This window comes from Ostrea edulis, chromosome 6, assembly GCF_947568905.1.
Source record: "Ostrea edulis chromosome 6, xbOstEdul1.1, whole genome shotgun sequence".
Lineage (NCBI taxonomy): Eukaryota > Metazoa > Mollusca > Bivalvia > Ostreida > Ostreidae > Ostrea > Ostrea edulis.
The window spans coordinates 58,227,899-58,255,788 of NC_079169.1; the positions used below are offsets into that span (position 1 = coordinate 58,227,899).

Below are 27,890 nucleotides of genomic sequence, written 5' to 3' on the forward strand. Positions count from 1 at the left end.
TATTAGCAATGAACAGAACCGAACAACGTTGAAATAATTTTTTAAATACAACCACAAAAACTAATTTTATTGACGCGTAAGGAAAATGGCATCCATCACGCAACAAGTAAATTATCTACTGGCCTCTGGACAATATCACAGTGTTTTGTCCATCATCAAAGGCTTTCGAAACGGGGCTGTGTAAGTATCTCATCTCGTATCCCGTTTTCCACCATCATGTCTTTTCCTATGTACTTTCAATGTAGTGCGTACACTGTTGACTGTTGTGATTGCATTCATTTTCGGCCTTCACATTTAGATATTTAAATATCCCCAAACGATTTAGCAAAAGCGTAAAAAATATAGGCCTGAAAAATTTCTTAAGGTTAAAAATTACGTTTTTACACATGGGGCCTATTGAAGTGGACATGCATAGCCTAGGCTATTCCATTCCCCTACCATGAAATGAATTGTCTTTGGCATATAGTGTCATAATTCAGTTTTCGTTCAAAAGAGTATTGCAAAAGCAGAAACCCGGGAGGAATGACATCCAGGAGAAAGAGTCTAGAAATAGATAACCTTGAGGAAAGAAGAATGAAGCTCGGACTAATACTCATGTACAAAGTGGCTGAGGGACTGGTGCTGTGACTGCCTCCTCATTTGTTCGTAAAATTTGCTAAACACAAACACCATATAAACCGAGACAATTTAGTGTCCACCAAACAACAAATATATAAGCACGTGTTAACAAAAGCAAAGGACTAGTCACAAACCAAACAGTACACCGCAATAGCCATACCAAACAACAGAACACCGCAATAGCTATAAACCAATCAAAACACCGCAATAGCCATACCAAACAGCAGAACACCGCAATGGCCATACCAAACAGCGGAACACTGCAATAGCCATACCAAACAGAACACCGCACTAGTCATACCAAACAGCAGAACACTGCAATAGCTATGCCACAGAACACCGCACTAGCCATACCAAACAGAACACCGCAATAGTCATACCAAACAGTGGAACACTGCACTAGCCATACCAAACTGCAGAACACCACATTAGCCATACCAAACAGCAGAACACTGCAATAGCCATACCAAACAACAGAACAACACAATAGCCATACAAACAATTGAACACCACACTAGTCATACCAAACAGCAGAACACCGCACTAGTCATACCAAACAACAGAACACCACACTAGTCATACCAAACAGAACACCACACTAGCCATACCAAACAGCGGAACACTGCAATAGCCATACCAAACAGAACACTGCAATAGCCATACCAAACAGAGCACCGCACTAGTCATACCAAACAACAGAACACCGCAATAGCCATACCAAACCAACAGAACACCGCACTAGTCGTCCCAAACAACAGAACACCACACTAGTCATACCAAACAGAACACCACACTAGCCATACCAAACAGCAGAACACTGCAATAGCCATACCAAACAGCAGAACACCGCACTAGCCATACCAAACAGAACACCACACTAGCGATACCAAACAGAACACCACACTAGCCATACCAAACAGAACACCACACTAGCCATATCAAACAGAACACCGCACTAGTCGTACCAAACAACAGAACACCACACTAGTCGTACCAAACAACAGAACACCACACTAGCCATACCAAACAGCAGAACACTGCAATAGCCATACCAAACAGCAGAACACCGCACTAGTCATACCAAACAGAACACCATACTAGTCATACCAAACAGCAGAACACTGCACTAGTCATACAAAACAGCAGAACACCACACTAGCCATACCAAACAGAACACCACACTAGCCATACCAAACAGCAGAACACTGCAATAGCCATACCAAACAGCAGAACACCGCACTAGTCATACCAAACAGAACACCATACTAGTCATACCAAACAGCAGAACACTGCACTAGTCATACAAAACAGCAGAACACCACACTAGCCATACCAAACAGAACACCACACTAGCCAAACCAAACAGAACACCGCAATAGCCATACCAAACTGCAGAACACCACATTAGCCATACCAAACAGCTGAACACTGCACTAGTCATACCAAACAACAGAACACCGCAATAGCCATACCAAACCAACAGAACACCGCACTAGTCATTCCAAACAACAGAACACCACACTAGTCATAGCAAACAGAACAGCACACTAGCCATACCAAACAGCGGAACACTGCAATAGCCATACCAAACAGAACACTGCAATAGCCAAACCAAACAGAACACCTCACTAGCCATACCAAACAGAACACCGCAATAGTCATACCAAACAACAGAACATCGCAATAGCCATACCAAACAGCTGAACACTGCGCTAGTCATACCAAACAGCAGAACACCGCAATAGCCATACCAAACAACAGAACAACACAATAGCCATACCAAACAGAACACCACACTAGTCAAACCAAACAACACCGCACTAGCCATACCAAACAACACCACACTAGCCATACCAAACAGAACACCACACTAGCCAAACCAAACAGAACACCACACTAGCCATACCAAACAGAACACCGCACTAGCCATACCAAACAGAACACCACACTAGCGATACCAAACAGAACACCACACTAGCCATACCAAACAGAACACCACACTAGCCATATCAAACAGAACACCACACTAGTCATACCAAACAGCAGAACACTGCACTAGTCATCCCAAACAGCTGAACACCGCACTAGTCATACCAAACAGAACACCACAGTAGTCATACCAAACAGCAGAACACCGCAATAGCCATACCAAACAGCTGAACACCGCAATAGCCATACCAAACAACAGAACACTGCACTAGTCATACCAAACAGAACACCACACTAGCCAAACCAAACAGCTGAACACCGCACTAGTCATACCAAACAGCTGAACACTGCACTAGCCATACCAAACAACAGAACACAGCAATATAAATTTTCATATTTTGTTTTGACATGTATATACACTGGAACAAGACTCGGCTATGCATGCAGACACTGTAGAGGGATTTAGGCTGCCCTACAGGAACATCACATATCGCCAATAAAACTTGGCACTATTTCTTCCGCTTGATAAAAACCAAATTTGGGTTCTACAACGTTCATCATGCAGATACAGTTATCTTTTACAGATGCACATATTTAACTAAAATTTGGTGTTTAGATTCACCATGAGTTTATCTTGGAGGTCAAGTCTGGTTGAATCATTTTTGACAGAGTTGTGCCCCTTGGACTTAGAAAGTTTCAAAAAATTCATAGTTTTCACTCATTGCCACAGTCATACATGGACATTTTGAATTGAAGTTCAGAATATAGATGCATCATGACAATTAATACGCAACTGAAGTTCGTATTTAGTTCGGGTCAAAATTTTTTGGGGTAGAGTTATGTCCCTTGGACACACATGAGCATTTTGGATATAGATATATCATGAGAATATGCAGTCCAAGTAATAATTACTTAATATGTGGGTCTGCTTGGATGAATTATGACAGAGTTATGACCCTTGAGCTAGGAAAATTTACACAATTCATAGTTTTCATGGTGATTTTAAACTGAAAATTGGAATATTGTTATCTTCACATCCTTGTAGTTTCAAATTTGAATGTCATTGAGGAAATTCATGTTACTGGCACATCAAGTTATCTTTTGAACTATCTTGAATACTAACTATCACAAAGATTTGATTCAAATAATGTCAGTAATTGTACAGGTAGTTTGTATGCTATCAAAATAAAATGGTCCTCCATCAGGGGTGGATCCAGGAATTGCAGTTAAGGGGGGCGCCACTTTATGAGGCAGGGGGTCTGGGGGTCTCCTTGAAGCCCCCGGAATCTCCTGGATTTTACAGATTGTATAGAGCTTGAATTATGTCTCCTATTTAGTCGTTTTTACTATTTTCATTTTTAATAAAGTGAAATTAATAAAATGACACAAATGTTAAGGGTTTTTGGAAAGAAATAAGTTCTTCCAATAAAGTAATTCAAGAAATCAAAAGATTTTGTCATTTATTTCTCCGGGAGTGGAAGAAATTATTACTTCTTTTATCATTTAGTACATTTTTCTAAACAAGATACAAAGATTTACCTTAAATTTGAAAATTCTGATAGACGAAGGCCGCTTTAAGCTGGCGTCCTTGGAGACATTAGTATTGAGAGTTGCTTATTCTAAAACAATGTTTTTAATTTTTACACTGGTGAATTAAACATGATTTGTAAATATGTTGGTCATTTCTATGCCAAATAATGTTTATACAATAGAAGGTCAACATCTTCATTACTGTACTGTAGCCGGGTCACTTGATTCTTAGCACGTCACTGGGTATACCCGGCTTAGTTCGATTCAGCCTGATCTTATCAGAATCAAGTACGCTCTTGGTAGACTGATTCTCATCCATGTGCAAATGATCCCCAATGCTCAGCAGGTCACTAAGTCAAGGTCAGTACCTGCATCTCCAATGCTCAGCAGGTCACTAAGTCAAGGTCAGTACCTGCAGCTCCAATGCTTAGCAGGTCACTAAGTCAAGTTCAGTACCTGCAGCTCTAATGCCTTGCTTCCCTTTTTTGGATTTGTAAAGTAAAAATAGTTATTTTCAATGGTTTCATGTCTACCTACATTTGTCCCAGTTTCATCAAGTGCATTAATTTTGAGGAATATATCTTGTAAATTAAAGTATTTCAGACACAACAACTTCTATTTACATGAAACAATATGGATATATGGCATGTACATGTAAATTGATTATACATATCTATATCTTATATCCAATTAACACCTATTGTTTTAATATGCAAAAAAAAAAAAAATACCCTGTTAGATTTGAAGTAAGGATTCATAAAGGATAGTTGAATTCAAGTCCTCAAATTTTTTAAGACTGCGGACATTGAGGAAATTTGTACCATGTGGAAAATGCATCCACATCTACAGTAATTCTACTCTCTTAAGGTCATACACAACATTTCTCAGTAATATATAATAATAATAATTTTTTATGACATTTCAGGTACAATTCACTTGCACCCTATTTTGTTTCTACAATAAAATTTGGGGTATATTACCAGGTTTGTTTTAGAGTTAATATATATATTTGATAGTTTCTGATTATGGCAAGTAAAAATGTAAAATCATTTCTTATGCATTTCAGAAGGTTGTATAATATATATGGACATTAATTACTAAGTTATTGTAGCATAGAAGGGGAGAATATTTTTTGGATCAATTGGGGATAGAACCCAGGATCCTTGCAGTACTAGTAAGGTGATCTTACCACTGAGCAAAGCAGGCCAATATACAAAGGACAGTGTAATATTGCAGTAACTACAATTATAAAATTTAAACTCACAGTTTCAGAAATCATACATGTTCATCATATTGAGGAGAGGAAAAAATAGTTTTAGAATAAAAATGGCAGAAATGGTGATGTTTACCAGTAGTAGAACTTCTGTCTCATATGGATTGCATGCTTACTCAAATTCAGATTTTATGACGGAGATTTATCGTGAATTCATGGTTATTTTTGTCATTTATTTGTAGATATTATTGTTGTTTTTTGTAGATATGGAGCCAAAATCCGATTTCCTCATGCACTGGTAATGACTCTCCTTTTCAAAAGAGGAAGGTAAAAAATCTTTAGATCAGCTTAGAATATTTTTCACAGTATGTATGTAATTAGTGCTGGTAACCTTTTGCCTATGCTTTAATATGAAACGAATACTTGGTATTTTTAGAGTTTGGTAAACAATGAGCATGGCTCATTAACTTTTAATGACTGCAAGGGTTACATACAAAGACGTCTGTTAAATTCTTTCCTGTAGGCTAGGATATCAATGCCAATATTTTTCTCTTATGTTTATAACTTGGTGTTTTATAAACCCTCAAGTGCCCTGAATTGGTTCAATAATCTTATCTGTTCTTGCTTCCATGATAATCAAGCATGGACTGATTGCTTTTTAACCTTGATTACTGCTCGTTATCTTCACCTTTTCATCTATTGTGCTTAATGACATGGAACAGCATGCAGACAAATTGAATGATATTTGCACAACACATGTCCTTAATGCCATATTTTCAGAATAAAATGTTTTAACTGTGAAATTTACTGCTGAATCCAACAGCAACATCTAGCTCAACCTATTCGATACCGGTTTTGACCAGTTCTATATGTATAACATGAAGAGATGTGTATACAGTGTTCAGCCCCGTTTTTTTTTTTTTTTTTTGTCTTCTAAATAATTATACTCTTGAGTTTCTTTGGTGGAGGGCAGGGACAGCAATACTTTCAGGGTTTTTTTTTTGGGGGGGGGATAATACTCCGTGTTATTTTATGAAATGAAACACGAACTTGCAATATGATCTAGTGGGGAACATCTCCTCACTTTAAAAATCAAAGTAACTAATTGAAATGCAGCTGATCTGTGAAAATCTTTCAATACTTTATAATTGTGTTTACTAGTATACTAGCAGAAAAAAGAAACTGTGCATTATTTAATATATGAAAAAATAATAAAAAATAACAATGAAGAAATTTAATTTTTTGTAATACTGTTAACAAATGTATTCATTACAACATTTCATAATCCATTAATGTTGACGTCGTATAACGGTCAATTTTAGCACACTCGAAAGACACTGGTATTCGAACTTGAATTAACAAAGTTAATAACGTGTGTGACCACCATTTGCATTCATGCATCCTTGACAACGGCGCCTCATTGATGCCACTAAAGTGTTCAGAAATGCTTGAGGGATGTTGTTCTAGATGTTGGTTAAAGCCTGGCCTAAATCAGCCAATGTCACTGGCTGATTTGGTAAACTGCGTAGACGTCGTTTCATTTCATCCCAGACGTGCTCAATCGGCGATAAATCGGGGGAAACAGATGGTCAAGGCAAGACATCGACATTCTGTTGAACATAAAAGTCCCTGACTACACGTGCAACATGTGGCCTTGCGTTGTGTTGCTGCAGAGTGATGTGATTTTGCTGTCTCTGTATGAAGGGTATCACATGTGGCGCTGAATAATTTCGTCTCGATAGTGTACGGCCGTGAGATTTCCATTGACAATTTGTAGAGGGGTCCTTCCACGTGCTGTTATTCCACCCCACACCATAACACTACCTCCACCGAATTGTCGACGTTGCACAACACAAGCGTCTTGGTACCGTTCCCCAATGCGACGATACACTCTACAACGGCCGTCACTGCGATCCAAATGAAATCTGGATTCATCAGTGAACAGAATATTGGCCCAGTCCTGTGTTTTGAATCGCAGATGTCGTCTGAACCACACTTGTCTAGCGATACGATGACGTTGAAGCAGTATGGGGTGCACCGCTGGACGTCTTGGTTTGATGTTGTGCTCGCGCAGACGATTACGCATAGTTCTTGGATTGATTGGTCGAAGTCCACGAATGCTACGAGCAGTCAAACTTGCTCTCTGGAAACGATTTCTCTGGTGCACAAGTCTAATGTGGTTGTCCTGTCGACGTGACGTCACACGAAGACACCCAGAACGTGGTCGATCCCGAGTGTTACCAGATTGTTGGAAACATCTCCATAATGACTGGATGGTGTTCCAATGAACTCCAAAGTGTCTTGCTACTAGCACGATTACGTTGGTTTTCGCTGAGCTGTGGCATGACAGAAGGGTAAATTTTGTCAAAACTAAAGTGCTTTCCTTAACGAATAGTGTCCAAACAAACTTTTTACACTTCTTACTCCAAACAGTATTGGCCAGTAAAACTCGTGCATACGAACACTTCAATAAACAACTTGTGTTCACTAACCATGAAAAAGTCCGTGCATCCGAGTCGGATACTATCCGATATTGTTCAAAAACATCAACTTTATCGATTGTTTAGATTTTATAAATATAAACAATAAATATAGAAAAATTATACTAAATTTTATAATGCAGTTTCTTTTTTCCACTAGTATACAGTGATCCCCCGTTATAACGCCAACATTTGTACCGCGGCAATTTTGGCATTATAACGGGGGTGGCATTATATCGGGGGAGGGGGTATGTGTACAAGTGTCATAAGAAATCAAACAAATTTTATCTACTACATTGTGCTTTGAATGCCTGGATAATCCCGGCATCCAGTGGTCGTAAATGACTAGTAATGGTAGGGGTATTTAATGATTTCCAGTTTTTGTTTGTCCAACACGCTTAGACTTCAGTGTAACCGCTATACTCCGATTTCAAAAACAATACTGCGTATTTGAACTCAGTTGATTATAACTTATTATCTGCTCCAAACTTTGATACCTTGAGGACTAATAGCGGATAATTGCCGAAGCCTGCTCACTGAAATTGTCCTGCCGTTGATTGGCGATAATTAGTGGGGGTGATTATAACGGTAATTGACAAAATCGTACCTGTAAATAGGTTGGCGGATGGCGGTATGGGGGGATGGCAATATAACGGGGTTTTACATAGCGAGGAAAACGGGATTTCTAACTTTTTTGGCGATATGCGGGGGTGGCATTATAACGGGGGGCAATATAGCGGGGGATCACTGTATATATATTTCCAAATATTTCCAATGTTTTGCCATTGATATCTTTACAAATTGTAATGATAGCCATTTCTTCATGAACATGCTGCAGTTATAAACAAGGCTCATATGAATACAGAACTAGGCCTACTTGATAATATAGTACATCCATTTTAATGTCCGGGAATTCTGACAAATTTGAATGTAAAATGTATAATAAAAGAACTAAATTAAATTTTTGAAAATTCATGAAGGTATGAACGGCAGAGCTTCATGCTGGCATACTTTTCTTGAAGCACTAATGCACCTCGTGAAGTATGCTGTATGTATTTTCAGAGCCGAAATTTATTTCGAAACTCAATTTTGTTGAATGTGTCGGTGGCAGTTTCTAATAAACTGGTGCTTGTGTACAAGATTTGGGGACAGACATTGTATATACATATATACAACCAGGCTGATTTAATACCTTAGATATTGTTTAGAAAATTTAATGAAAGGGGTAAAAGCTTTTCCCTTCTTTTATTTCATAATATTCTTATCACATCGACTGTCTATACTCACACACTCCTCAGAGACTTGATTGAATCAAGCAATTTTATTACCTTTATGAAATGATTGCTTTTATGTTTATTATAGTATGTGTTTTGAATGCAGTAAAGTTGTTGGCTGGGTTGCACAACGTGCAAACGGCTTATAGTATGGTGAATGGCAGGCGGGTGTCCCTGTAATACGGTACCCATTTTTGTAATCAAGTCCCCTTGCAGCATTTACTTGACATCCTTCAGACTTTGTACAGCTGTTATGGAAGCATTGAAGATGTGCATGCGTCTTTTTGGAAGTGATCGTACATTCTTTGAAAAATTTACATATACATGATGTTGTTGAACTTTGTCAATTTTTAAGCATGACAATTACTTTGTGTAACCAACTCCTCTCACAGCTTTTACTTAACATTTTTCAGACCTTGTACATTATAGATGTTAAAATAACATTGAAGCTATACATGTGACATTTTAAAAGTGCTTCTATTTTTTTTTTTAAATTCTACATTTGATACATCTTTTTTCCAGTATGTTTTGTACTGCTGTCTCTATGATAGATAACATATTTCAAAGCAAACCCCCGCCATTTCTTTTTTTCTTTCAATAATACAAAGATGACATTTTAAAAGAAGGTAATACACTTGATCTGGTGGTTTGGAATGACCTTATCAAAAATATAAGGATTTGTTAAATATTGTGGATTAAAGATGTAAGGGTTCAAAAAGCAACACATGAAGTTAATTGTGCATGCATTTACATTAGTTACAAATGTTTTTAATTACAGTTTTAAAGAGATGACCCAAGGGATATTAGAAGCAACATTTACACATTCCAAAAATCTGGCCTGTTTTGTATTTGCCTACAAAACCCTAACCAGCCTGATGGCCTGGTTAGAGACTCATGAGAAACAGTACCAGTCCTTTATTGCAGCATTTATTGGGGGCTACATTGTGTTTGGACGATATAACAAAGTTAATGAACAGGTGGGTACTACACTGGTATTGTTTTACACAAAGTTTATTTCACTGATCTTTCATATGGGTACTATAGAATTTACATCAGAAATACACATTTGGTACCTTGGATAGTTTTGAACCATAGAACTGTGGTTACATTTCTTTTTGTAGACATCTTTAGGTGGTACATAAATTCGTGGACAGCTAGCATTTTATTCTGTTCTCTTGAATAAAAACTGTACTTTGTTGATCACTTGATCGTATTTAGAGTTCTTGTTTTGCCTTGACATCAATGAAAATTGGTGGCCAATGAAAAATTATAAAAACCACTTGTAGCCTTGGTAAGTGTTATGTACACCTTGACAGAAATAGTTTCAATACTGTATTTCACATTTTTTCAGATTCGATGACTAATTTTTATGAAAATGTTGACATATTAGTAATTTTAATCCTTTCAGTTATATGACTTTTACGAAAAGATTTATAAAAAAAAACCCATAGAAATGTACTTTGGAAGGATTTTCTTTATGTAAAGTTTTTATAAGGAAAGTTTTCATGACTCCATTTTTAGCTCACCTGAACTGAAAGCTCAAGTGAGCTTTTCTGATCACCCGTTGTCCGTCGTCTGTCTGTAAACTTTTCATACTTTCGACTTCTTCTCCAGAACCATCAGGCCAATTTCAACCAAAGTTGGTACAAATCATCCTTGGGTGAAGGGAATTCAACTTTGCACAAAAGGAAGGGCCATTCCCATTTAAAAGGGAAGATAATCACAAAAATGCAAAAATAGGGTGGGATCATTTAAGAATCTTCTTTTCAAGAACCACTGGGCCAGAAAAGCTGAAATGCATGAAAGCTTCTTGACATAGTAGATATTCAAGTTTCTTAAAATCATGACCCCCAGGGGTAGGGTTGAACCACAGTAGGGGATCAAAGATTTACATGGGAATATATAGGGAAAATCTTTATAAATCTTCTCAAGAAACAACGAGCCAGAAAAGTTTACATTTACATGAAAGCTTTCTAACTAGTGCAGATTGAATTTTGTGAAGGCCATGATCCGGGGGGGGGGGAGGGGGGGGGCCACAATATAGGAAAAATCTTTAAAAATCTTCATCTCAAGAACCATTGGGCTAGAGAAGTTTACATTTATATGAAAGCTGCAGATCCAAGTTTGTAAACATCATGACCCCAGGGGAAGGATGGGGCCACAATAGGAATCAAAGTTTTACATGTGAATGTATAGGGAAAATCATTAAATATGAGCCAAGGTGATTCAGGTGAGCGATGTGGTCCATCAGCCTCTTGTTGTTATCATACTATGCCAATAAGGAGGATAATGATATATTAGTCCAGTAGATGTTATTAGGGGAGACTGAAACAAGAAAAGTCGCTAATTACACCTAATAAGCATGTATCTTACTTTCACAACACAAACTAAATTCATTCAGTCTGGTTTCAGATCAACCTTTACCTGCTGTCTAGGATTCTGTATGGCCTCGCTAAGTTAGCTGTGAAGCGTGGGTACATCTCGTCTCCAAAAGGACCGGTATTTCCCTGGTTTGCAGCCATTGTGTGGGGCATTGTGTTGTGGTTGTTTGAATACGAGAAGGACACCCTTCAACCTTCGCTAAAGTCGTCTATGACATATCTTTACCATGACAGCAATAGGTGGAGCAGTTTTAAGAACTTTCTTATATACAACAAATGATTGTAGTATGTGGTGTTCAATATTGAAGAATACATGTATTGTCTCCTCAGTATGAAAGTATATTTTATTACATGTATCTCTCTGACAAGTTATAAAATTGCAGAGAAAATTAGGGTTCTAGATGTGTATTCATGATTTTGACAACATCTGTCAAACTAGTTAGTATATACATTTAGAATACATCTGTATCCGATTTTCTGTTGTTATAATTTGCATGATTAAATCTTCAAAATGCATGTGCTGAAAAACTAAAGTAAAATAATCTCAGACTGGTTTAAAAAACTATATTAGAATTTTCAAAATATTTTCTTTTATGATATCAGCTGTAATTTTTTTCACTTTTATGAAATGTTAATATACCCCCCTCCCCCCTTTTCAAACAATTTACATTTTTAAATTAATACAACATACATTGTTATATCCTAAAAATTTTAATTTGAAAGAAAATAAAGAGGTATTGAGACAGGGAGCTTTATTAAGTGTAACTTTGGGGTAAAATAAAATTAATGTTTGTAACCTTTCTGAGAATAGTTATGTAGAATATTACTTCTTTAAATTACTCTAAATTACTCCCCCTAGACACCCGATCCTATCGCTAGTGTTTCCAGGGGTCCGTGTTTTCTATTTTATATTTCATAGATTTTAAGATTGGGTCACTGTTCATTATCTTCACCTTTTGCGTTATAAAGTACTAAATTTCTAAAACATTGCCATTTTTTTTTTTATCTGTGATAATAAAGGAAAACATTAGATCTATGAATAAAAATTTGCTCTTCAATATTATATATTCTACCACAAAAAACTGTATAGTCCTTTCTAAAAAATTTATGTTAAGTGCAATGAATTTTAATTTAATTTTCTAAATATTAAATCGTACAGGTAATAAGTACAAATTTTATGTATGATGTTTAAAGTGTTGATAAACACTTTAATTAAAGCTTACCTTGATTGTAATTGCATGAAGTCACATGCATGTATTTAAATACAAACCTATCAAATGAATAAGTATAATCTTGATAGCATTCTTCAGGTCATAAAGTGCATGACAGAGCGGGAAGAAGATTGCACAATTATCCATGTTAAAAAGCTTAAAATCAGAAACATTTGAAGATATGCTGCATGTATTCATATTGTTTGCAATTCAACTATAGTTTAGTATGTCTAAAATGCGCCAGTGTAAAAACAACTGCTATTCTGTAATCAGGATTTGAATGGTATTGCAAATCATACAGTCATCATTAAACTTCTGAATAAGAATAATGAATTTCAATTTAAAAAATATCGGTAAAAAATTAGATGAATACATTATGTTACTTTGTGTAAACCAGACTCATGAACTTCACAGGTTTTAAACTTTAAATTGGAATTGTACCTGTTTATAAACTATGGATAGGTGTGTCTACTGTTGCTATTTTAACATGAATTGTATCAATGATGCGCCTTCAACAGAGTTTTTAAAGTCCTTGGAACCCTGGCATTTATTTGTATGCTGTTAAAGGGTCAGATTTGAGCTAGATCGTGCTCCAATGGAAATATTTTGAAGGATAGGATGCATATCTATCTGTAAACAGCTTATAGATTTGTGAATTTATGTGAACTATTCGTTTTTTGATGAGTAAATTCCTCTGATGTCATTACCAACCTGTGATAAATGACTATTTCTTATGAGGACCAAAAGCTTGTAAGTACATGCATTATCTGTTATTTATCATGAGAAGATTTTAATATTATTAAACTGATTTTTAAAAAAAACAACACATTATTGAATAGAAATGTTTTGTTTTCCCTTTACCGGGTAGTTTCCTTTTAAGAGATAAATTTCATTTTTAAAAATACATAAGGTTTTGGACAGTGCAGTTTAAACCTCATGTACTTTCAAAAATGATATTTATTTTCTTATATTTACATTCTACTTTCATTTACGTAGACGAATTATATTTTTCAAGTAGTTCTGTATTCTTACATGCATTGTATACAGCGAGGAAATACATGTACCTATCATTACAATTTGTAAAGATATCAAAGGCAAATTTAGAAATGAATATCAGGCTCTGTGACTTTTCAACCAATCAAACATTAGAAAATAGAATTGCTGAATTTTTCAGTGTTTTACTGAAGTTCATAAAAAGCTTTGATAGATATATCGGGGAAAGTTATCCCCCTTCCCCCTAAAAAGAAACAAAAAAAGAAAGAAGAAACAAACATTTTAGATGTATTAAAAAGGCTCTGTGGGGATAAAATACATGCCAACAGGAATATATGGAAATTCTGTCTCAAAACGGCATTCATTTCCCTGGAATGTACACAGCTGCTTATTTGCAAATCAAATATGCACTGACGCTCATTTCATTCCTTCAACACATTAAAATACTTCCTGATGTTGTGGATCCATGTTCCAGGTCCACTATAGCACTTGTGTGGAATTAAAGCTCTCATCTGTATGCTTTGATAAGTGAATTCTTTCACTATTAAACAACCCTTCCACCTACTGGTATCGTGGCTCAGTCATTGGATTCTATTCATCCTCGGGTTCTTCTGGTTCAGGATCTTCCTCTGGTTCTGGCTCTTCTGGTTCAGGTTCCTCTTCCGGTTCAGACTCGGGCTTCTCTTCTGGTTCCTCTGGTTCAAAATCCTCTTCTGCTTCAGGTTCGGGTTCAGGCTCTGGCTCCTCTGTTTCATGTTCGGGCTCCTCCTCTGATTTAGGTTCCTCTTGATCTTCAGACATCTTTTCTTCCTCACAGTCCTCGTGTTTCGATGAATCGGAAGATTCGCTGTCTGAGGAAGATGTATCGGATTCTTTTTCATCTACATGTTCGTCAAGTTCGAGTTCAGCGTTCTTTTGTATAGTTGTAACCTGCTCTTGTTCTTCGGGTTCTTGTTCTGGCATCTTTGGTTCCAGATCAGTGCTCCCTTCATTTTCGAGTTTTGTTTCGTCATCATTATCGTGTTCAGCTTCGCTATCGGATGAAGACGTATCCGAATCCTGTTTAGAATTTTCCTGTTCTTCGCAAGGATCCTTTTCAATCGCACACGCTTTCTCTTCAGGCTTGTCATCTTTGGAGACCTCTTTTACTAAATTTTCTTCAGCGTCGGACTCCCTTGTGTCGGGTTCTGGATGGGATTCCGATGATTTTCTTGACTCAGTATCTACCTTTTCATCCAAGGTTTTGGTTTCTAATTCCGGACTCCCTTTCTCAGCCGTTTCTTTGTCACTTGTCTCGTGGTCTTTTTCGCTAAGGTTAACCGATTCTATTTCAACTGCGAAAGCGTCAACTGCAGGCTTGTCCTCTCCTTGATGATCTGAGTCAGAATCGGAAGTACTGGCCCAACTGCTAATAATGGAAGAAATAATGCTCCCGGTGCTTTTAGTTCGGTGTATTTTCTTATGAATTTTCTTTTTCTTCCTCTTTTTTTCCACATTTCCTACACTAACATTTACGTTTGTATCTGCAATGTATGAAAAATAATAAACATGATAAAGTTGGAAATCAAGTTCAGCATGACATTTGGTGGTATATCAATTGAAAATTATGTATTCTTACTATGATGGACATCCGTGTCTGTTGGGACATCTGCACATAAGAACACTGCAAACAGAACTAAGACTATGCCAGTGAGAGCGCAGAAGATATAGGATGTTTGAAACTCTCCCGACTGTTCTTGCGTCCGAAGAGATCGCGCTACCACGCCTACAAGAAAACACAGATGAATGAAAAATAAGTGGACAGTAAAAACAAGGGAAAGTGCGATCATCAGACGGAAAATCACACATGAAAATATGCGAATGTGTTTTCATTGTGAAATTCATGCGATATTTTCTCCGTGTTTGCCGTTGTACATGGAATTGGCTGGCTATGTTATTTTTAAAAGTATTCACAGGCGTAAATATGAAGTTCACCCATGTCTTGTTAAACAAATGGTAGATGTAGAGTTGGAAAACAAGGCCCAATTTTTGTTTTTATTTTAACTGTTGCACCGTTCTGCAGACGACCGTTTGATCGGATTGTAATAGAAAAGGTGTTTGTTAAAAAGCTTTTGTGGTAAATTCTATTTTATTTAATCAACGGATTTTTACTTTAGTTCACGAGAAAACTTTCAAATTGATCTGACTGGCGAGAAATGAATCCATCTGAAATTGTGTGCAGTGCACAGTGCTGATAGCTTAGTTGGAGACAAAGGCACCAAACTCGCGACCATCCATTGATCCAACCAAAGTATATAGTCTCGCATTAGATGGAGAGGTTCCCCAACTAATACTATGCATTTTTAAATAACGTGTATATGTGAAAAGGCCCATCATAATATCTGAAAATTATTTCCAAATGGATGTCAGGTAGTGAGAGAAAATCAACGACGTGTTCGCAAAATTGTATAGTATGAAAATGATTGCAGTTTTGAAGTGATGTTGATTCCAGGGCCGATATTGGTACATATACTGCGACCTCAGAGTGGTACTATCAGTACTGCAGACGCTTGACTTGACAAAAAGATTACAGTGCATTGAATAGTAGTGTACATAGACGTATGGTTCTGAGCAGTGGTTTTAAAATCAAATCAGCTTGAGGGTCATTTACTATAGCTAAAGAATGCATGGAGCGCGTGTGTAACCTTTTGCATTCAACCACATTATTTTCTTGCTGACAAATCCATTCATATCTAACAATCTGCAGCACATTAAAACATCGTTCATCATAAAATCCCTAGTCCTTAGTTACATTGACGTTAAATATTTCGAAAATACACGTACTGCAACCCAAATATTAAATGCAATCGAAACGTAATTGAATGAAAATTAAAGATAATCAAAAACGATTAAATTTATTTCATTTGGGAAATATATTCAATAATGACGGCTCCATGAAGATAAAATTTACATGAAATTCTAACTTTTCCTTACAATTGCACAAGCAATAACTGGTCATTGATAGTGCGATCACGGGTCTCACTAGCAAATGTTCTCCTAAATAGAAATTGATTTTTTTTTTTTATCTGTGAATCATTAGTTTAGTTGTCAATTTTGAAATTTCAATGAACTGTTATCATTGTTAAGTGATCACAGTTTTTATACATCCCCAGTGACATTTAAAAAATTCTGAACTTTGAAAATTATTTCTTGTTTTTGAACATTCTAACAACTTACTAATCCCTTTTCTGCAGGATATAAGAAAATATACACAGTGATATGCAAGTTATAATAATATGAATTTTGATTTTAAGAATTTGGTTGCATGGCAAAATGTTTGTGTTCATAAAGTATGAATGTAAGTATCAAATGTAAGATATGAAAGAAGTATTTCTTTTTGTTATAGCTGTTGCAGTCGGACACACTGGATATTTTCTAAAGTAACAAAAAATCTTACATGTATATTTATTTATTGGCATGAGATACTACGTTACAATTATAACCATAATTAGCCAGAATTGCACAATTGATTGTTTCTATCAAGTATAAAGTACCAGGGTTTTTGTCGATTTGTCTGGTAACGCATGACACCTTCTCCAAAGATTCTTGACATCGTCTGCGATTTAAAATCTAGTTGGCGGTATTCTATGGTGTGACAAAAATCCTTATGCGTATATAGATATTCATAATATAAGACATGAAAAATTATTCGATTGAATTTTTGTGTGTACATTATTATATAATGTGTCGTACATTAAAAAGCACACACACACACCCCAAAAAAGACACACACAATAATTGATTGTCATTTGAATTCTTCAACTATTCTAATGAAATCTATAGCACAATAGCTGAATTTCTAAATTCTTCATATTTACATTTATTGGAACGATCTCTGTAGAAATGTTTACATCAAGATGTTAATTTTCCACAAACAGAATCAAAATCTTACCGCATCTTACCTAATTTAACGATACTTGATATAAATACTTAAACTTACTACTTACTTATAAATAAATGTGTGGGGTTTTTGTGTTTTTTAACGATGAAAACTAAATTTAAGACTTTAAAAGGAAAATGAATATAATTTATGGTCCCATGATTTCTCAATTTAGTCCAAAATAGTAGAGGCCCGATGGGGCGAGTGTTTAAATTCCTATTATTCTGTTTAATGTATCTTTCAATTCTGTAATGTATAAAACACATGTCACTATAACAAATCACTTACTTACTTACTTAGTGGAGGGAATTTTATACAGTGTTATACAGTGAGAGGTAATGTATTTCAACTTTTGAACACCACAGACAATTTACACCCCCCCCCCCCCTTCCCATACAATGCATCCATTTCTGTTTGTTTGTATCAAATGTTCTGGAATGTTTAATTACTTAGTAAACTATTGCGAATGACGTTTGCATTCATGTGTATCATTGATGAAATACATTGCAAACAATTAAAATACAAACATATCATTAAACAGTGGTCCAAATTCAACATGATATGGGGAAATATTGATACAAAAATGTTATGAAATTTAGACAAATGCTATATATGTATGAATTATATAGGGGGAAATTGAATTAATACTTTTTGCAAATAAAATATCTGTAGTTTAAAACCTATTTGTTTAAAATTCTCCATCTGTTTCCACAGTAATCATGATGCATAACAACTAAGGTGTAACGACTAAGGTGTAGTAATATTTTGTTCTAAATCCTTGGCCGTGTGCGTGCTATTTTTCTATACAAGAATTGATTTGATTGGAACTTATTTTATTGCATAATACACATGCCCCATGGTCTTGGGCAGATTCTAATAAACTTAACACGCCCTCGCCCTACAGGTAATGTAAGAAATATTTGTGTTCAGGATAACAATAATATACACTCGATAGCCCGCCTTAGTTACGATCTGCTTATCTAAGAGGAGAGAAGCGTGTCATCACCTCAGGCTAGCGAAGATATCGGTAACCTAAATGCAGCACATGAATACATCGTATGTAATGCATTTGTAAATTATAAACAGTTCATACTTACAGGTCCAGAACAGTGGGGAAAAATGAAAGAGAATCAGGTAGCCATCAACCCAAGATAAATTGGGTATCGACTACGTGCATTTTATCTTTTTAAAAAAACTTATCAACGACTCCCCCCTCTCCCTAAGTAACTTATATTTAGGACAAGCAACAACGTAAACGATGGATTTTCTCTACCTTCCCACGTGACCACGAAGAACTGGTAATTACACACGTCTTGTATGAAAATGGGTCACCCACCAGTCACCATAATTGAAATACTTGACTGGGTATGCATTTTCGTTGATGATTCTATTTTTGAAGTTGAAAAGATCCATTATCTAAGGCATTCAACTCATTAGCAGGGCCGTAAATTAACCTTCAATTTGGAGGAGGCAGGAAATTAGGCGGGGGTCTGGGGGCCGCCCAGGCCCCCAGACGCTGAGCACATTTTGTGCACACTGAACACGTTTCGTGCAAAATCCTTGATTCTAGGGCCTTCTAAGATGTTACTTGACTAACTCATTCTAAAAGAAAGATTTGGAATGCTTTTTAAGGGAGGTATCATGTTCTTAGTTATTGGAAACAACATAAATTCTAATGAACTTTAAATTTTAATTTTTTTTGGCTCAAAAGTTGGAGGAGGCAGCTGCCTCCTCCGCCTCCATGTAATTTACGGCCCTGATTAGTAACAAGAGGAACAAGTATTGACTTGTATGTTTATAATTTTTGCGTCTTCGGAATATGATGCATCACGCTACAGAGCTTAGATATATTATATATATTATAATGAAACAAGATCATTATGTATCTTGTACAGAGTTCAGCTTTTCCCCCATCTATCATATAATGCTTCCTATCCTGTTTCAATATGTCAAACTTGTACACAACTAAAGTTTTTCTTATTCATTTACATCAACAGGACCCCTATGACAAAAGCACATTTGAGCTGGGGCCCTAATTATTGCAGTGTATGTAAAAGAATATTTTTATTAGCCTTATTTCTTAGTTTATTCATAAGTTTCAATTCTTATAAGTGCATGTTTGTCAATATGCCTGCAATATGTGGCGATCGACTTATGAAAATAAAACCGACGGAGAATCAGTTTCTTTCTAGTATTGAAAAGCAATCGCTTGCATTTGTTCAGGGGGATTGAACTATATTTTTTAGACGACCTTACAGTCATGATTTTGACATTTTACGAGAGCTACAGACAACATTATCATCGGCAAAACTTAAACAGAAATGTATCATTATATCGACAACACCATTAATTCATGTACTTAAGTATTTGCATTCATGCACTTATCTTAGCTACGCAGGATGGCAATTCAAATCGGAGATAATTAGTGTTTCATTCAAGAACAAGGTCTTTACTACGACTTGAAGAAGTCGTAATTACGAAACCATTATTGATAACGATTTGAGAGAGTCATAATTATAAAATGAAAAGGTTGGTTGGTTGAATAATGTTTAACGTCCTACTCGAATTTTTTTCCACTCATATGGAGACGTCATCATTGCCGGAGAAGGGCTGCAAAGTTTAGGCCTATGCTTGGCGCTTACGGCCCTTCAAGGAAGAAATGAAAAGGGGATTGATGTTAGTAGGTATTAGTGGTTATAATAAGAATAAGACAGAAATTTTTTCACTCATATGGAGACGTCACCAAGACCGGTAAAGGCTTCAAATTTAGGCCTTTGCTCGGCGCTTACATCCATTGAGCAGTGAGAGTTCTTTAGCGTGCCGCACCTACTGTGACAAGGGTCATCCGTTTTTAAGGTCATCTCCGAGGACCCGTGACATTCACACCTGTTGCCGAGTGTTTGGCGATGGAACTGTCACAGCCTGTTTTAACGACTTAGTTTTGTCGCGGCCGGGATTCGAACCCCGGTCTTCCGCATGCGGGGCGAACGCTCTAACCCCTAGACCACCGCGGCGGTAGTCCTATATAGATTACAAAACAAAGAGTAGGACAAACACGGATCCCTGGACACACCAGAGGTGGGATTGGGTGCAAAGAAGAAGTAAGCATTCCCTGTTGACTGGTCACACCCGCCGTGGGCCCTATATCTTGATCAGGTAAACGGAGTGATCAGCATTTCTCACATTATCACCGGTGTGAGATCGACTTTACCCATGTGAGACAGCCATGTGAGATTTTTCTGTCTCACATTATCACCAGTGTGAGATCGACTTTACCCATGCGAGACAGCCATGTGAGATTTTTCTGTCTCACATTATCACCAGTGTGAGATCGACTTTACCCATGCGAGACAGCCATGTGAGATTTTTCTTTCTCACATTATCACCAGTGTGAGATCGACTTTACCCCTGTGAGACAGCCATGTGAGATTTTTCTGTCTCACATTATCACCAGTGTGAGATCGACTTTACCCCTGTGAGACAGCCATGTGAGATTTTTCTGTCTCACATTATCACCGGTGTGAAATCGACTTTACCCCTGTGAGACAGCCATGTGAGATTTTTCTGTCTCGCACTGCTGTGACGTCATTTGATTGTGATGATTTACGTTACATGGTGAATATTTACGTTACACGGTGAAGTAAAAATATGTTGATGTAGTATAGCTTTCTGGTGGACAACCTTGGGGTTTTTAGTTTAGACTTATAGTGTAAACCATTTTCGGGTATGCTCTTTCTGCCTATCTAATTAGTTTATGCATAGAAGTTTAAATAAGGATTTTTATAATTTAGAATTTTCTCGAAGGTCCTAAATATAAGTACTAGACTAGATAAAATGTGAGAAAAATAATCCTTCATTATTTAGTGCTCTGGAACAAGATTCGCTGTCTAGCACTCGGCAAAGCCTCGTCCTAGACTGCAAATCTTGTCCCCTCGGTGGAATTTCCCTATCCCACACTCGTACTAACGAAGAATTCTATTAGTAACGAACGGTCTAACAATTGATGTGAAACACGTCAGACAGCATTCGACCTAACGACAGGTTGTATTTGCAAATTAGATCATTACAATGACCATATAATTTACAAAATGATGATTTTAAGCGAGACTATTGAAACCCCTGTAACATGATGTTTTGTCAGTAGCCTGCCTCTATTTAAGAATTGATCATACTCAAACCAAGCTCTTGTGTATCGAATCAGTTTAGAGATATAAACACCATATGCAGATGATACCGGTAATAGAATATTGCTATTTAAATATAGGAAGTTGACGATGGACGAGTTGAAGGCATCCTGTACGTCATAAAATTGAGTTGTTAAGTTTGCTTTGAACATCTATGTTAAAAAAAAATATCCAAATATGTGAAGCAGATATGGAAGATTCTGGTGTCTTTTATTTCGAGCTCACTGGGATATATCGAATCGGCATGTGATGGAAAGTGAGTATTGGTAATAAATTAAAATGTCGTTGATGTAACTAAATATCGAGTGGATGGTCACAGCAAGATATATTTTCTTCTCAAGTAGAAGCTATTGAATGATTCTCGATGGTACTTTAAACAAACTTGTTTGATCTTCAGTTTTCTCATATATACAAGTAACAACATATCACCTTATTTGCATAAGTTGTTTTTTTCCATCTCGTATTTACGACCAATTGCGTCGTACAAAATTCCGAATTGGAAGATCAACTCGTAATTATGACTATCCCGATTTTTTTTATCTCGTAGTTATGACTTCTTTCGTTGTGATAAAGAATTCCGACTGATACAGATTATCGCTAATTCAATCACTTTTTAAAAAGTTAATTCTCCCCACGACCGGTGCTTATTCCCCAGTTTCTGTGGTGTGGAATAGAGTCGCCCATACCCCTCTCTGTCACGACACCACTGCATCATATCGATTAACCCTTAATTGAAGCGGATATCTGCTTACCCCTGGGTGGACCGAGGCAATGCATGTAAAGCGCTTTATCCAAAGACAAAATGCGAAAAATCCCTACACTGGGATTCGAACCATCGACCTCAGATTAACTAGCCAAGCACCTGTGACCGTTGAGACTTGCCCTAATTTTAACAACCCCGTAATCGTTATTTTTCTCGTAGTAAATTTTTAATTCTCGTTATCTTAACAGTTCTTTAATTACACTCTGGGAGGTTTACGATCAATCAATTCATTCTCACAAGTTTGAAAAAAAGCAAACATATAAGCATGTTAAGACATGCAAAATAATATACATATCATCAAGATCCCGCCCTCTCCACTACTACTTCGATGAATTTTCATACATTATAAAATGTTCAAAGGTAGATGCAAAGGAATAGAATTATGCGCATTAGAATAGAAAGGCGAACATTCATGTATAAAAATGTTTCAATATATCTTATAAAACCTCTAATAGCAACAGCATAGTAAATAATACTGGTTTCCTTAAATTCACCATTCATATCACATTAAGGTAGATAAATACATTTATTTATCAAATTTGGGTCCAATATCGACCATTACATCGAACATGTATACTTATATAGATAATAATATAAAATTACATGTATACTTATATAAATAATAATATAAATCAACATGCATCCAACAATACTCCTTCCGAAATGATTAATCACAGTACATGTATCTTTTGAATTTCTATCAACCAACCAACCCCCAATCGGGTTCCTCACATACAGAGAATATCTACATCTTGTAGTTAAACCTGGTTTACACCCTTGCGTTCCCCAGCCACATTTGCCTCCGTGTGAAGGCAGGTGCGTGATTTCTTACAGAATCACGGGGACCGTATCCTCCACGATTTGGCTTTACTTGAAATTCAAACAAGTTTTCAAACATCCGTAAGCCCGTAGACAAGTCGTAGGGTGTATTGCTTGTATGGGTATTTTGTGGAAGACGTGAGCTGATTGGACAGCAAACATACGATTGGCGGCAAAAAATCACAGCCTCTGCACGGAAACCACGAGAGATCCGTACGCGATTTCCGTGGGAAACTTGTGAGACCGCACGGAGAATGTTGTATAATAGCACGGTATTCGAACAATCTCCGCACAGCCTCTGCATCGTACGGACTTGTCCCAACCTCTCCACGAGAGTCCGTGGGAGGAATGGCATGACATGGCCTATTTAAATATAAACATGAAAGCCGTAGGCTGTACATAGCTTCTTACGATTGCCAAAGAATTCGTAGACTAATTGATCGCACCACTCTGCCATGAAAAATTTAAACTAGGCTGTATCCAAGTATGTTGCCATTTTTATATCAATTCTACTGTTAAAATCACAAATCAGACCGTTTGAGAATTATTTCCACTTCATCAGAAAAAACACCCAGTGATATGAATTTGGAGTTGTATGAACCTTTGATGGTTATCCATAAAATATGTTTACAGCTGTTATCTGCCATATTTACACATGGAGCAAAATCAAGTATATAGATTAAAAATATTGATACCAAATTTATGATTTTGTGTTTATCTACTTGGTCGGTTTTGTCTCCTTGTTCCACATTAACAAATTATGCTATATTGTCAAGCAAAACTTAAAATCTGGTCTATTCAAACCACTTTTTATGTCACATACATTTAGACCAAGTAGTTTACATTAAAAAAAAAAGAGTACAGCATATCAGCTGATTATTTAATTATTATATTATATAATAGCTGGAGGCAATCTAGCAGAAGTTTACATGTATTCTAGACTTCTAGCTAGATTCATAAGTATAAAAATACAACATTTTTACTGGCTAACTTGATCAATTTCTGTAAATTATAATAAGGTGAAATGTCGTGATTGACATTGCTTTTCATTCCCAAACACCCTCCCCCAATTATCTATGATGTTTAAAATTTCATATGTGTAAGCATCAAAAGAATTGTTTGGGGAGGGGGATATATCATTATGACAGGGAGTAGTGTAAAATTTTGTGCTCAGATGAAAGTAAGTGACAACTGTAAACCATTAAATCTCTCCATGCTTCAAACAGCTGTCACTTTATGAAGCACGGTCACATTATAAAAATCTAAGCAGTAAAAATCTTACCTTGGACGTAGTAAATAACTGTAAATATCTTTAGGAGGAATTCTGCCATCTTTATTCTACATGTGTTTTACATGTGTGTATACTATTGTGTTAGTAAACACTAGCCACAGTTCCACGGATCATTGCACATTCGGTATGTCAGAGGCTTACAGCAATCCAGGTCAGGCATGGGTAACTGCATCGTCCTTTAAACTTATGTTCTCTAACGAAAAACGTGTGGAATTTGTAGCATTTATAATTTATATATTTACAAAGATCTGCAATACTTTTCTACAGGAGTATTTTTATTTAAAAAGCGCGATACACAAAATGTATAAAACGTCTTGTCTGATTGTTTATTGTATCTATGTTGCTAACATATATATATAATATATATATATATATATGAAGAAAGGAGCATATATACATGAGAGAGAGAGAGAGAGAGATGCACTGTCTGACGAGTGAACATTTTACTTACTACCGCGTGCATGTACATTGTATTAGCATACTTGGGAACTTACAAACTCATTTCATTTCACACTTCAAAAATGATGAAATAGACATGTACCATATGCTGAAATCGATGAGGGAAGTTCCCAGTGTAAAAAGACGGCCTTGTTGTCGCTTAATTACCAACTGAAAGCTCTGCATCTACACACCCTACCACCGCATTCATTTTCTACAATGATCAACTTTGTTCTCTCTGGAAGGGGCCGCGGTGTCGTGACTAATTGTAGAATGTATGTTATTTTTCTTCTTTTTTCAGTTCAGTAAAATTTTTTTATGAAAAATTGAAGTTTTATAAAATATTATATCTATTGGAGACAGATTAGCTTTCAGGTAAGATAAATGATTGAATTAGAATTGAAAGTAAAATATTTTTAATTTACATCATGATTCTCTTCAGATTTTGTTTTCTTCGAAAAGTCTCAAGTATTGGCACTGTAATTGATATGTACATTATGTAATACCACAATGCCAAACATACCAGTCGCACATAAATGAAAATTGGTATTGCTGTTACAGGTTGTTGCCTGGAAGTTTGAAAACTTTGAAATCGTAAAAATATTCATCGTTGGATACCCTCAGTAGTTTTCATGGGTATTCGACGATGAATATGTGATATCTGTCAATCTATCATACTGAGCTCGTCCTATAGTAACTCGCTGCCGCACATTTGAAATTCAAATCAAAGTATACAGTATACCCATAATTATAGCATTGTGGATCTCAATAATTATCTGACAATGTTTCCTTCGATAAAATTAGATATTCAAAATTTAAGGGCTCTTTAATTTTATTGGAGATAGATGATCTATTGTTAAATAATCTTTAAATAAATTAAAGTGCGCTTTGAATTATAATTGCTCTCTTCAAAGGTATTTAGAGTGTGCCCTCAAATTGAAATAGCTTAATTCCACACATCGTTTTCATAACAAGTGATAATCCCTAGCAATTCAATAGTGCATTATATTTGTTGATAAAAGCACCTAACCTTTCATTTTGACAAATATTAGGAATATGTAATCCGCTGATTATACGAATTACCACAGCTTCCATTATCATTGTACCCAATAAATGACAAATAACAAAAGAATTTATTCCTAATTAACTGGAAACTAGCGAGCATTGCAGCTATAGTTCTGTTATAACTGCTTCTAAACAATGACTTCTTCAATTCTTTATTAACTTTAAGCTCATGAGTTACATACATCATTAATGACACAATTGATATCAGAATATAAAGTATACATACAACTTAACCCTCGATACAAAGAGCTATATTTACATTTCTAATTTGTTTGCCTTTGATATCTTTACAAATTGTAATGATAGTCATTTTCTCGTAAATGCGTTGTTTTGTGTAAACTATGTGCGTATGAATTTTGATAGATATAGTTCGTCTTTTCTAACGGCTTGGTATTCCAACAGAAATTAAAGCAGAATGTAAATTTTTAATATATTTTGAAAATTCCTGAGGGTATGAGCCGCAAGGTTTCACGCATAATAACGCGCTTCATGACGTATGTCCGCGTGAAATATTAAGTCGCCTAAATCTTTAAATTTGTGAAAACAAAATACCTTCTTTTTAGTGAAATTAAAATAGCAGAGAGAGAGAGAGAGAGAGAGAGAGAGAGAGAGAGAGAGTAGAATTCCCAGCTCTACTTGTAGTGAAAATAGATTTTTTTGTCAGAGTTATCTCCCCTTGTAGAAATGTAGAATTTAAAAAAAATATTTTCATAATTTGTATGGTGACTTTTACTTTTCTTTGTATATTTTGAAAGACCATGGTAATAGGAATATTTTCACTATGGACTTTCTTTGGAATTATATTCTAATTGATTTTATATGTCAGAAATGTATTTTTCTCATAGGAACTAATGTTAATCTCTATAACAGATATTTTCTTATATGAGTTGTCAATGATCCTCCTGTGATGTCATAGGTTTTTGCAAAAATCTTTATCAAATTAAACTTTGCACATGATAGAAATATATTATATCTTTCAAAGGAATTTTATTCACTGCATAAAATAAAAAATCTGGTAAACTATTGATTTTGAAAAAGTTTATATTTTCCATAGATAATCAATTCTTTGTAATTAAAAAAAATGTTGTCAAGGGCAATAACTCCTATGCTGGTATTTTCTTCTACGGTATGTCTATTATACATGATTTCCCCAATATCCACAATTAATTCATACATATTCATGAATTAACATTTTTAAATAAACTGTTGATATTTAAAATTTGTCATTTCAACAAGTTTTTATCTATTTTAATTATTCTGTATAACGAAAATGTGTGATTTTCTTATGTTAATATATACTTCCGTTTTTTGTTTGTTTGTCTGACATTTTTAAAAATGTGGCAACATACACATTTTCATTGGTTATTGATTAAATTTAACTATATTGAATGGAAACTAATACTGTTTTTGCACTTTTAACCATTGATATTGATAAGTCACATGAGGATCGACCCACCCAATTAATTCTTGGGGGGAATGGGGGGGGGGGGGGGCTTTATGGATCGGATAGCTTAAACATCATGCTTGAATATCAGCTGGCAACAACGTCAGCTTTCAAATGATGAGCTTGTTCCATGGAAAGCCGACGAGGTCAAAATTCTATCCCCTTAACTGTTTATTTGTTACTACACAATGTATCATTTATTCAATGTAGATGTAGGAATGTTAAATGTAAATGTATATAAGCTGCCATTTTGGCGTCGAAAAATTTTGTAGTAAAATTGTGATTTACTATTTCAATAATAGAAAAAATTAAGGTTGATAAACTTTCGTTATTAACAT

General features: G+C 35.8%; 2 protein-coding genes across 2 annotated transcripts; one reads left to right on the forward strand and one right to left on the reverse strand.

The window, feature by feature from the left end:
• The first annotated feature begins 38 nt into the window (after window positions 1–38).
• Window positions 39–12,412, forward strand: LOC125683778 (peroxisomal membrane protein 4-like). The gene is made up of 4 exons (XM_048925238.2): window positions 39–180; window positions 5,555–5,617; window positions 9,823–10,021; window positions 11,457–12,412. The coding sequence occupies exons 1-4, from the start codon at window positions 86–88 to the stop codon at window positions 11,703–11,705; spliced, it is 606 nt and encodes a 201-aa protein (XP_048781195.1). The 5' UTR covers window positions 39–85; the 3' UTR covers window positions 11,706–12,412.
• Window positions 12,413–13,905: 1,493 nt separating this feature from the next.
• LOC125683775 (protein TsetseEP-like) lies at window positions 13,906–24,766 on the reverse strand. Its single transcript, XM_048925232.2, has 3 exons — window positions 24,597–24,766; window positions 15,248–15,394; window positions 13,906–15,152 (listed from the first exon to the last, which is right to left on the reverse strand). The coding sequence occupies exons 1-3, from the start codon at window positions 24,643–24,645 to the stop codon at window positions 14,221–14,223; spliced, it is 1,128 nt and encodes a 375-aa protein (XP_048781189.1). The 5' UTR covers window positions 24,646–24,766; the 3' UTR covers window positions 13,906–14,220.
• Window positions 24,767–27,890: the final 3,124 nt, after the last annotated feature.